This window comes from Pleurodeles waltl, chromosome 5 (genome assembly GCF_031143425.1).
Source record: "Pleurodeles waltl isolate 20211129_DDA chromosome 5, aPleWal1.hap1.20221129, whole genome shotgun sequence".
In the NCBI taxonomy this organism is placed as follows: Eukaryota; Metazoa; Chordata; class Amphibia; order Caudata; family Salamandridae; genus Pleurodeles; species Pleurodeles waltl.
Window position 1 is genome coordinate 1,049,849,662 of NC_090444.1, and position 13,261 is coordinate 1,049,862,922.

General features: G+C 39.9%; 1 protein-coding gene across 7 annotated transcripts in view; it reads right to left on the bottom strand.

Annotated features, from left to right (window-relative positions):
* UTRN (utrophin) overlaps positions 1 to 13,261 on the bottom strand; it is a 1,374,288-nt gene that overhangs the window by 481,721 nt on the left and 879,306 nt on the right. For all 7 annotated transcript variants that reach the window (XM_069235249.1, XM_069235248.1, XM_069235247.1 and 4 more), the window contains one exon: positions 10,729 to 10,885. In XM_069235249.1, the coding sequence (XP_069091350.1) occupies positions 10,729 to 10,885 (157 nt within the window). The remainder of the gene's footprint in view (positions 1 to 10,728; positions 10,886 to 13,261) is intronic.

A 13,261-nucleotide genomic window follows, 5' to 3' on the forward strand; every position in this document is an offset into this window, starting at 1 on the left:
CAACCCTTACAGCCAATGCAGCATGTGCAAAATGTACAACCGCAAGTACAAGTACAAATGCCCCAGGTACAGCAGTTACAGCCACAAGTGCAGATGGTGCCTGCACAACAAATTCAAATACCTAGACAATTACAGGTGCTGCACATTCCTGTGGATCAGCAACAGGTGATGCTTTCTCAGGAGGTCACAAATCAGAAATCGAACCTGAGTGACAATACAGTATATCAATTTCCTTTACATAGTGAGAATGAAATAAACAGTGTATGACTGACGGATAGTTCAGATGAGGAGTAGTATGTGATGGCTACATCATTAGAAGTGGATCAGAAAGGTCCTTATGTGAAGGGAAAAGTGCATAGCCACAAAGTTTCTTTTCTGGTTGATACTGGAGCTACATGCTCAACAATGAGATCTGTGGAGGTTCCAGATTTACCTCTGTCAGGGAGAACAGTTCAAATTGTGGAAGTTGCAAACAAACATTTGACAAATCCTATTACAGAACCAGTTACTGTTAAAATTGGTGATTTTGACGGTTTGCATATGTTTGTGGTTTGTGACTCAAGTCCAGTGTCACTCCTGGGTAGAAATCTTTTGTGTAAAACAAGATGCTCAATTACTTGTACAGGTGAGGGAATTAAGATTCAGACAAACAGTGATGAAGAAGACTTGACACTTACTGTTAACATTGAGTTTGTGTCTGGGGAATTTCCTTTGATTAGTTTTGATGAGTCAGATGTTGAGGAAGCACCTCTGTTTAATATCTTTCCAGTTTGTGAAATAAAAGATCGTCCGTTTGATTTGCAGAAGACTGTTAACACTAAAGTTTGGGGTCTTTCAGGAAAGGGTACTGGGTTGATCAAAGGAGTAGAATCAGTCAGAGTTGTAGTGAAGCCGAATGTGGTGTTCCCTCAGACTCCACAATATTTGATGACAATTGAGGCAACTGAAGGTGTAAGAACTTTGATAGAACAGTTTGTGGAGAAAGGAATTTTGATAGAGGTGTTGAGTAGCCGGTGCAATTCACCAATAATGGGTTTGAGAAAACCACGTGGGAAAATTCGTCTTGTACAGGATCTGAGGAAAATAAATTACATTGCGATCAAGTGCTGTACAACAGTGCCAAATCCAGCTGTGATTATGTTTCAGATTCCATGTGATGCTGAGTGGTTCACTGTGTTAGACCTGTGTCAAGCATTTTTCTCTGTGCCTCTTCATGAGGACAGCAGATATCTCATTTGTTTTACATTTTTGGGAAAAGTCTACTGTTGGCGTAGAGTTCCACAGGGGTTTCAGAGTCACCATCTATTTTCAACCAGACCTTCAAAAAGAATTTAGAGTCACTGGTGATGCCTTAGCAATCGACATTGGTGCAAAACATAAATGATTTACTAATTGCATCAAAGACAAAAAAAGGATGTAAATATGATACAATTGCATTGTTGAATTTCCTGGGAGACAATGGTCATAAAGTGTCCCCTAATAACTTGTAGTATTGTCAGAAAGAGTTGAAATATTTGGGTCATCTGACTGAAAAAGGAACTAGGAGAATTTCGACAGAGAGAGTTGCAACAATTTTGCAGATGAAAGTACCAAATACACAAAAAGATGTGAGGATGTTTCTGGGAATGGTTGGATATTGTCGCCAGTGGATTCCAAATTTCTCAGTCATTTCAAGGCCCTTACAGAGACTGACTCTCAAAAATGCTTCCGATCCTATAATGACAGATGAAGAGTGTATGAGAGCATTCAATGACCTGAAAGAGAGTTTATGTCAAGCTCCAGCTTTAGGTATGCCTGATTACACTAAGAGTTTTCTATTGTTTTGTCATGAATGTGATGCTTTTCAGCTACTTTGGATGCAGTCACAGCAGCTTTACCTGGGTGCTTGTGGTCTGTTGCAGCAGTAGAGCAGAGTTTTGCTCAAAGTGAGAATATTGTTATGGGATATCCTCTTACAGTGAAGGTGCCCCATTCAAAAGAAATGTTGATGACTCGTTCAAAGATAGAGTATCTGACCAGTGCTAGACTAACCAGATATAAGACTGCAATCCTAGGGTCACCAAATGTGACGATCAAAAGATTTACAGTGCTTAACCCAGCAACTTTACTTCCGGTTGAAAATGTAGGTTCAGATAAAGTGGATAATACTGAACATGATTGTCTGGAAATTACAGAGATATGCACAAAACCCAGAGCAGATATTGGAAACACCTGCCTGGATGACAATGATCAAATTATCTTTGTTGATGGTTCCTGCTTAGAAGATAATGTGGGCACTTTGAGAGCAGGATATGCAGTATGTACCATCACTGGCATACTAGAAGCTTCATGGCTCCGGGGAGTGTTTTCAGCAGAAGTAGCAGAATTAGTGGCTCTTAGTAGAGCATGCCAGATTTCGAGTCAGATGAAAGTGACAATCTACACAGATAGTCAATATGGATTCGGCATTGTGGATGACTTTTGCCAGATATGGTCACAGAGAGGTTTCTTAACCTCTTCTGGTTCACCGAAGAGGAATGGTGAAAAAATTCTTGAGTTGTTACAAGCTGTTCAAAACCCTAAGAAAATTGCTGTGGTGAAATGCAGTGCACAACATAGGTCACAAGATTACGTGTCATTGGGAAATGCATATGCAGATCAGGTTGCAAAAGTTTGCGCCCTGAAGGGCATATCTTTCAAAGGAAATTGGGAATTGTTACCTGAAAATGATGAAGTGTATACGAATTTTGCTATGCAAATTACTGATACTCTGAAAGAGCTGATGGCTCTACCAGACAATGTTTCTAATGAAGAACGCAGGGACTGGATCAAACTTAAATGTGTCCAGAGGGAAGACAATGTCTGTGAGACAGCAGAAGGGAAGGTAGTTATGCCAAACTGTCTACTGACTCAAATGGCAAGATACTAACATGGTCAAGCACACACAGTGAGAGATCCAATGGCTCGGAGTTTTAAGCAACACTGGTTTAATCCGAAATGTAGACAGGTTGCCAAAGCAGCTTGCCATAGATGCATTGTCTGTCAACAGATGAATGTTGGTAAAGGACAGTGGTTAATATGGGACACACTGGCATGGGAGGAGGACCATTCAGCAGAATGCAAATGGATTTCATTGATATGCCTGCATGTGCTGGTTTGAAGTATGTGTTGATGATTGTGTACATTTTCAGTCACTGGATTGAGGCTTACCCTACAAGGAGAAATTATATTTTCACAGTAGCTAAATTACTGCTTGGGGAGTTAATTCCATGTTTCGGTTTCCCGGTCTCTTTGGAATCAGATAGAGAAAGCAACTTCAGCAATGAAGTGATAAAGTTGCTATGTTCAGCTCTAAACATTGAGCAGAAACTTCATTGTAGTTACCGCCCAGAAGCTTCAGGACTGGTAGAGCAGATGAATGGAACTCTGAAGTCCAGAATGGCAAAGATGTGTGGATCCACAAACTTAAAATGGCCAGATGCTTTTCTGTTGGTTCTAATGTCAAGGAGAAGTACTCCTGACAAGAAAACAGGATTGTCGCCCCATGAGATCCTCATGGGTAGAGCCACGAGACTACCAGCAGTACCTGCAAATGCTCTTATAAATATTACAGATGACATGGTATTAGATTACTGCAAAGGCCTAGCTGAAGTGGTTTGATCTTTTTCACATCAGATGGAAGCAACCACACTTCAACAATCTGCAGGCCAAGGACACAATCTGAAAGCTGGTGATTGGGTCATTATTCATAAGCACATGAGGAAGTTGTGTTAGGAGCCAAGGTGGAAAGGACCTTAACAGGTGATATTAATAACAACAACAGCTGTGAAGTATGCAGGTCTTCTGCACTGGGTGCATGCAAGCCACACTCGGAAGGTGAACAATTCAACAGAGCAAGAAGAAGAGATGTTGAGATTACCTGCAGCTAAGCGTATACCGGGACTGAGAAAGGAAGGAACTGGAAGTTGTACCTGGAAGCGTTCCAATCGATTTACCTACTCCTGTGTCAGACGAAGTGGAGAATATCCTGGAAGAGGAGGGGAATCATCCACGAATTGAGTGGTAAAAGAACCGATTCAAGGAGAACAAGAGAGAGCACCGGTTGAGAGAAACACTGTTCAGAGGAGGGTGTCCTCAGAAACAGGCAGTCTGACAAACCACACTGAACAAGTGACTGACCCCAATAGAAAGGGACTCGAGACAGATCCGAGCCAAGAGGGTTTGACTCCTTTTGAACCAGTTGCAGGAATGTCAAAGGAGAAGAGTTTGAGTTTGATTTTGAAAAGAGTGTTAACAAGAAGGCTTTTGAAAGGAGACAACTGGTCAGAAAAGAGCTCAGAAGTAGGGAAGATAAACGTGGTTCGACCAATTCAAGAAGAAAATGAGTTGAACAAAGGAGAAGATCTCAGTGAAGAAGAAGCTGGTAATAGTCAAAGAGTGAAAAGAAAGAGTTGCAAATCGGAAATATTCTGGTCCGGAATGGGCATATATAACTACAAATGAATGTCAAAGAGTTTTTGAATTTTTGTTTTGATACAGACAACCAGAGTTTATATTTTGGTATGTGAAGACAAAAGACAAAAAAACTGATGCTGAGTTTTTGAGAAAGTAAATGAAAAGACTTTGAAGGAGTCGTACGTAAAGAGATTTTGATAACCTGACTTGACAAGCTGCTAAACTGATTTGACAGCTTTTTGTCGAATTTTGACAAGGACAATCCTGATAGTGTGAATTAACTTTTTTTTTTAAATATATAGGAGGGATTGAGGATTGAAGTTCAAAGTTTTTGAATTTTTTTCTTTTGTTTTGTTTTTTTGCTGCATAGCCATATTTGTTTACTTCTACTTTTTTAATTCTTTACAGATCATGGGAAACTTTAGCAACCAGCACAATCAAAAATAGTTGTTGCTAAATATATAGGTATTGGTTCGGCAATTGTTTGTGTAATAGTATGTTTGTTATTGATTGTGAGTGTGATTGTTTTTGGGACAAATTTAAGCACCCAAACTGTAGAGATACTCCAACTGTTAGTCCTTTAGAGTCAACTACTAATCTTTCAGCAATAAAGAGGTTTAAAATAGATGATAAATGCTTACACAAAGAGAAAGAACTTTCTTCTAATGTCTTCTATCTCTTATTGTGTAAGTATGTTGATGTAATGGATGCGAAAGATTGTTATGTCTGTACACAGATTCAAGCCTCTGTTGAGGAGGGAATTGCTAATCATAGTTTACCACTTACTTATTCTATAAGTTGTAGTCTTTTACTAACACGATTCTACAACCAAGAATATATTCAATATTCCTTTTCAAATTATGATTTAGTGTTTCCTACGTACCTATAAATAGTTATTTAAGTAGAATAGCTAATGAAAATGATATAGTTTTAGTAAGGGGTTTCTTTGAACCTACATTAACCTTTGGCACAGCCTTTGCCCACGGAAACAATCTTACCTGTTTGCTTTTACCAGTAGAAAATAAGTTTTTAGATAACACAGAAGACAGAAGAAGAGCAATCAAAGCTAAGATAGATAAGGGAATAATTCACCGCAGACCTGGAGCAATAATTCCTTCAGTGTGAGTTGTCCGAAATTCAATAAAAATACAGAAGTTGTCTACAGTTGTGGATAACATGTTAACGGATTATTCAGGACTATTCTTCTCTTAGATACTGAAATGGCTGATACAAGAGCTATGGCTCTTCAGAACTACCTTGCGTTAGATAGTCTCTTAGCAAAAGAGGGCGGAGTTTGCAAATTACTTGGTCCGTGTCACTGTTGCTCATGCATACTGGACAACACTAAATTAGATAAAGGTTTGATTAGCAATTTAACAAAAGATAAAACAGAACTAAAAGAATTAACTGAAACTACTGTTTGGGAAAAAGCTGGTAAACTATTTGCTTCAGTGGGAAATTGGCTTGGCAACCCGGGAGAAGGTATTATATTAAAATTAGTCAAATGGATTTTGATTATTGTGTTTTGTCTAAATGGAATTTGGGTGATATATAAAATATATAATTAAAAGAAAAAGATTTGAAAAGAATCAGAGGAGGGCAGATGTTCAAATGGAAAGATTTTATGGAAGAAATTCAAGGAAAAATAAAAATTTATAAAAAGGTGAATTAATCAAGATTCTAAATTTTGAAATTAAATAAATACATTTATTTTGTTGTTTGTGTGATGACATATATAGTCATTAGAGCAGGGATTGTGGAAGCAGAGAAATTACTGATAAAATGTTGAGTCTTTACGTAATCATACTTACAGAATAATGTGTGAATTAATTAGATAATATACTGGCGAGAATGGGACTAATTGAATGGCCACCATCTTATGTAAGGCCTATAATTTGTTCATGCTAACCTAAGCTGATGAAATTATTCTGTCTTTACAAGAGTGTGTGTTTCTTAACTAAAACAAATAATAGAAATAAATGTGTATTTAGGGGCCTCTGCTGGACAAAAGTAGAACAGATGCAAGGTCATTGTGTAATGCAAGCTGTATAAAATGTTTCTAATGTGTTCCATAGCTTGACTGACTTCACTGTTTAAAGATATGTTTCTAACTTGTATGTCTTTCTTCGAGGGTAAAGAGATGAATGAAGTAACATATTTTGTAATCGTTCTTCCTGTGACTTTGTATTTTGGTGGAGTGGAAATGAAGGATACACAGATGAGGCGGAAGAAAAGGAATTCTAGAATATAAGATGTATTAATTTAGATTTTTTCAATGGAAAAACAGCAAATAGAAGAGCTAGGAGTAAACTAGTTGTATAATTTTGATATCTGTTAATGTTCTGATTGGTCATAACTTCCTCACCTTGTGCTTTATCCAATCAGTTTCATTTAACAAGTTCAATTTGATGTTCAGTCACCATTGTTCGGGGTTCATTCTTCGGGTGATTCTTCTTTGGGATTCTCGTGTATCCTGAGACCTATAGATTCTATTGCTTTATGAAGTACTTATGCGTAGATGGTTTAGTGTATCTTATGGTCCAAAATTCAAAACCATTACCTTAATCCTCATTCTGTTCCTATCCTGATGTTGGGGCCTGATTTTGCTGTCCCACTGATGACCGATGACGTAGACGTTGTTGCTTATTACTGTAGTATTTTGGTAATGTAGAACTGAGAATGTACCAGCTGCAATTGCTTATTTACTGCTGCATATTGTTTTGATAATAAACTAGCTAGATGTTTTCTAAATTTATGTTACTAAAGCTTTTACATGAAGTCCAACATGTTAATGCTAATTAGTGAGGGAGGCGTCTCTCATGCTCATGATTTGTCTTTGATATTTCTTTTGTCTTATCATTAATCAGATGTATTCAATTTCTCTTGCTCAGATTCTATTGCTATGGTTTTGTTATAACTATTGAGATAATTTGTCTTTTTGCATTGATTAAACTCAGATATATCCAGCGTTCGAATCAGCCTTTGTTGTTCCTTTATATGAACCATTTGTGTTTGAGAATTATTTTTGTGACTTTAGCGTTGTTAATACAGGGAAATACATTGTTAACTTCTTAATAAACTGGTGTGGTTATTGAGGTTGAACTGATTATCATATGTTACATGTGATGTTTATGACGTATTCCGAATTACATCCCCTCAAAACAAATTTGGTTCATCGATCTAGTGTGTGAAATACACTATTTAGTCTAAAATATAGCGAGGACTTCTCCGCGTTAACAAGGGCACTTGCTTCTGACAAATTAATGTATTTTTATAACCTCATGACTCCCCACCTCATTGGTTGTGTGGTGTTCAGTATAATGGAACAATGTACTTATATATTATTGCTTTACAACATAACAGGAGTTTTACACTGGACCAAATAATACCTCCCTCTTCCCTCTTGTTGTTCTCTAATCCTACACCGTGTCCAACAGTTACCTGGGGTCAACACACAAAGGGAGGCCATCTAGTACTGCACATGACCCTTGGCCATGCGCAGCAGGTTTGGCTGTAGCACATACTGTAGCAGCCAACCCCGCTACACACTGCTGAATTTAATGCGCAGCAGGAGTTGTCCAAGTGCAGTTGTAGTGCCCCACAAACATTCTTTTGGGCAGATTCGCAAATCCTGGGCACCCTGGAATTCCAGTGAGACCCAAAGAAAGTCTAAGATTCATGGATCTGACAAACGGATTTGCAAATCCAGTGATAAAATATTAATTTTAATGCTGGCCTAAATTATGCCACAACTCATAAATGTAAGTAACTCTGTCCAATAGAAACTCTCTACATTGCAAATTTGTAATCCAGAGTCAAAACGCCTGCTGCTCAAACCACCACAAGTGTGCTGTTTCCTAAAACATTGCAGGGGGGTTGATTTCCTCAAACTTTACAATGGGGGCTGGTTTCACATAAATGCTAGAGTGGGCTGGTTTCCCCAAAACCTGCAAGGAGGTTGGTTTCCTCAAACATTACATGGGGAAATGGTTTACTCAAATGTTACAAGGGGTTGGTTTCATCAAGCTTTAGAAAGGGAGTATTTTTTCTTCAAATCTTACCCAGGGGCTGGTTTCCTCAACTATTATAAAGAGGGCTGGTTTCCTCATAAGTTACAAGGGGGTTGGTCTCTTTAAAAGTTACAAGGGACCTGGTTTCCTCAAAGTTCATAATGGGGCTGGTTTCTTCAAACGTTAGAGCACCAATGGCTAGTTTCCTCTGACCTACACCATTATTTTACTACTACAACTTGGCTGTCTGAAAAAACAAGCCTTTGGAAGGACTTTGACATAGATATGTGGAACACCTTTGCCTTTCTGAGAGATTGTAAATATTGTTCAAGCTGCTATTTTCCCACCAGCCTGCATAAGGTGATAGGATTCAATCAAGCATCCCAGCACTCGAAAATAAATGGGGTAGATGACATGAGCTCTACAGACATTAGAAGTAAACATATATGGGTATGCTCTGAAATGGATGCTCCCAAGTAAATTGTGGTGGTTTGGATACTCCTATCACAAGGCCTGCCACTAGTAGTTTTTATAGTCCAGCATAGTTGTTATAAAACAGCAAATATAATCCACAAAGCAACTGACACGAAGGTCAGTGTACACTCACCCTTTATTTATATACATTAAGGAAGGATGGAGTATTTCCATTAGTGCAGGAACTTTAAACAATTTTGATCGACTCAACATATGCCCAGAAATGTACAATGCTTTGAGGATCGGATACACTGCAAAGGCAAATTAGACTCCAGACAACACAGACACAGAAACAGACCACAAGAGGCACGTATGGTGAATTATTGAACAATATTACTTTTAGGTATATGGGTGCTGTGCCTTTCACACATTTATACCTTAGGTAGATGGTCTTGAATGTGAATCTCTGTTTTAGTAGCAGCCACTGTAGCCTCCTAATGGTGGGCTGCCTCTGGTTTATTTTATATTAAGACAAGTGAAAACCAGTCTTCCTCCTGCGGTTTGCACTTTTCGCATCCTTTTATTTGGTAGGCTGATAGCCCAATGCATAAAGCGAAACAGTACTCAAATCTTAAGTTAACCAGAGCTCCTTATTACCAAGGGGTGGTGAGGAGGGTGATGACAGTGATGGAGTCAGTCAGAAGGTTTCGGACGTTGATTTTGATGGCAACAGGGTCTAAAGAAGGTATTGGATGGGCACAGGGTCTCAATATGTTTGAAGTGGTGTGCTGGGCGCTGGACCATGATTTGTTTTTAGTCATGTAGTTTGAGACTGTTTATCCCATCCGTGTCTCCAATAATTTTGATGCCTTAGATAAAAGCTTCAAATTGGTTGGGAATGCCAGTTCCCGGAGGTATAATTGTGTGCCATCACTTGGGAGTGAAGTAGAAGGATTGGGCAAAGAACAGATATATATGAGGGGCTTTAAATAGATGTTTATGTTTCAGATGCAGGAGGACAATACAATGTGGGCAAAGTGTCTACTGTGTCACAAAGCTGAAGTTGTAGGAAAACAAAATTTAAAAAAACTTCCACTCTGCCAATTTTGAAACCAAAAGCCATAGTACAAAAAAAGCTGGAAAAAACGGAACGACATAGTAAATTAAAGTGTATGCGGCGAATGTTAACTTAACAGTCCAAACAAAAAACCTTTAAGTTACAGTTCATTTACCAAGGTCTTCTGCGACTGAGGCATAAATCATTTCTCTGTGACATTCACCTGCCTGTCAAGGCTGCTTGCTTTGTACCAGCTAATAGAAAACAAGCTAGTCACTCAGCGACCGCCATGCATTTCTGACAAATGATGACAGCACTGTTCTTGAGAACGGACGCGATGCCCTTACCAGCCACAGGGCTGGGAGGCGCCGGTGAAAAGTAATAAAATGGAGTAAGTAAAAGTCGGGCGAAACAGCACAATGAGGCCAAACGAACACAGAAACAATGTGCAAGAAACATGTCTCTTAAGTGATCTTGAAACAATACGTTTAGAGGGCATTGCCAAGAAAGCCTACTAAGCAGAAGCCTATTGATTTGTTCCAAATAAAATTATGTGTGGTAAAGGACTGCAGAAGATTTATTGCGAAGTGTCAACGTGGTTTTATGTCCAAATACACCTCTCAAATTGAACGACTTTTCTAAAACAGAAACAGGTCTAGCCGTACTGGGCCATGGCTGGTCTGTCTGACCACGGGGTCTCCTAGCACAGCCCTCAACTAATGCCGCTCCGGCAGATTTTCCTGCATCATAATACAAATTTGGACAAAATATGCATACTCCTAACATCTACAAGAGAGGGTGTGTCTAACTTACTTTGCAGTGGTCATGTTGTTGCTGTATAGCTAGTACATCCCCTGCCACGGGCATCTGTTTTTTCAGCTCCTGGTCTTTCATGTTCAGCCACCTGATAAGCTCCTCCAACATTGCGAGCAGCCTGTTCCACTTCTCAGCACCGACCTCCAAGTGGGACCTGGAAATGACACAAAGGGGTAACCCGAGCGCTTAATGGGGTGTTCAAAACAGAGCCATGTCACCTTTAATAATGATACGATCAATGACCAATTCAATCAAACAAGTATACATATATATATATATATATATATAAATCCTTAAATCTACTGGGTTTCACAATTTGCACCATATTAGCAACAAAAAAAAAATCACAGTGGTAGTTGTCACTTAAGAATGACTAAGTAAACCAAAGAACCACAATAACTGACTAAGGAAACCAAAGAACCGCAATAACCGCCACCAAAAATAACTTTAAAATGTATGCGTCAGTAAAGGACAGTTTGCAGTCCTCCGGGTTAGTTGACTTTTCTTGAAGTTCTTGGAAAGGTCAGGCACTTATTACCCACAAGTGCCAACCCCTTCTCAAGTAGGAAGGAGTTCAAGCATTCAGGTTGACTACATATGGCATCCACAACACAAAAGCATAGGATAGGGGTACCAAGCAGCAAAGGGAAAGAGGGGCTAGCTAAAGAGAGTAGGGATGTAAGTAAGTTTAAGAAAGGTGGAGGAAGCTCAAGAAAGAGCATCTATATTGGGAGCCAACGGGGACAAGTGTAGCATATGTAGCATATGATGATTTAGACTTAGGCTGGCGTAAGGGCCTGCGTTCCCTCCTATACCTCTATGGATCTCTTCCAGTACACTCAAAAAGCAAAGCCTTCAACTGACATCACTTAAAAAAAATGTAACTTAGTTCATACAACATGTAGACTAATTTATCATAGGGAATGATAAGATTGGACCGCAGCAGGACTGACCCAGCCACCCCGTCCTTCCCACACCCTTCTAAGAGCAAACAAAATCAAACAGACTCTCAGAGAAATGTGTTCTACTCAAGGCCTGTCAGCCTCGTGTGATGCCCTACGGTTTTCTTCTAGAATTCATAAAATTAGGACATTGGACCTGTTGGTATACCCTACTTGAGGTGATCATTTTTAACTAGATAAATAAATTGGAACTACAACATAAATCTACCTAAATGAATACATTGTCCTGCCCAGTGCATGTTTTAAGAGGTGATATGAAATCAGAACGCTCATTATGCCTAAGTCAAGAAATAGATGACATGGAATCAGTAACTGCTCTCAATTTCTGAAGCACAGCTGTAGACATTCTCAAATTAATGTAATTGATTCCTTAAAATAAACAAACTCCAGCATGAGTAGAGCCGCACGGTCGTCATTTCTATTACTAGTGTACAAATGAGTATCTTTTCATTGCAAAGATGTAAACTATTAAACATGATTGTCACATAACAAAATTGAAGTAAATGTGCAGTTCCCCCCAAGATTTGGACCCTGTAGGAGAGATTTCCCTGATGTTGCACCCACTGAAACGTCAGTGCTCACTGCAGAGTCCGCATATGGCCCTGTGCATGTGTCACCAAGCAGGATGCAGGAGGCCATGAGGCCAAACAGCCTTAGTCTTTCTCACCGAAATCCAGGATAGAGGTGAAACACCGGTATCATAGCCTGAATATCCTGGACTCTATGCTTGGGAGAATAAACCCGAAACTGCAATGTGTCCAGAACAGCTCCGATGAAAGAGAACATCTGAAAGGGACTCAGGTGTGATTTTGGTACGTTTATACTGAATCCCAGTGAATGCAGGAGGCCTGCAGTAGTCTGGAGGTGGGAGACGACAGCCTGGGGTGAGCCCGCATTCAACAGCTAGTCGTCGAGATAGGGGAGAAAACTGAAACCCCTCATCTGTGCAGATGAGCTGCGACCACCGCCATCACCTTGGAGAACACCCAAGGGGTGCTGGTATGGCCAAAAGGAAGCACTGTGAACTGAAAGTGCTTGTGGTCTATCATGAACCATAAGTAACATCTGTGGGAAGGCAGGACAGGGATATGGAAATATGTGTCCTACAAGTCCAACGCTACCATCCAGTCTTTTGGGTCTAGGGCAGATAGAATCTGAGCCAGAGTGAGCACTTTGAACTTCTCCTTCTTGAGAAAGATTGAGGGACCGAAGGTCTAGGATAGAGAGAAGGCCCTAGTCATTTTTGGGCACCAGAAAGTAGCAGGAATAACAACTATATCTGGCACAGGGACGTTTTTCTAGCCTCCTGGATTCTCTATTTGTGGGTGTGGAATGGAACGTGCCCTGGGAGGTGGAGGCTTGGATAGCGAAGCTCTCAGGGGTGGTGTGTTGGTCAGGAATCCTGGGTCACTGGGTGCCAGGCATTGGTGGCAGGCAATTGTCCTGTTTACAGGAGGAGCCCCTGTGCTGGGTTTGGACCAGATACCCAGTAGGACATCCCTAAGGGCTACATTAAAGAGAAGCAGGGGTACAGAGCAAAAAAAACCCAGGCTGAAGCCCTTCCATCA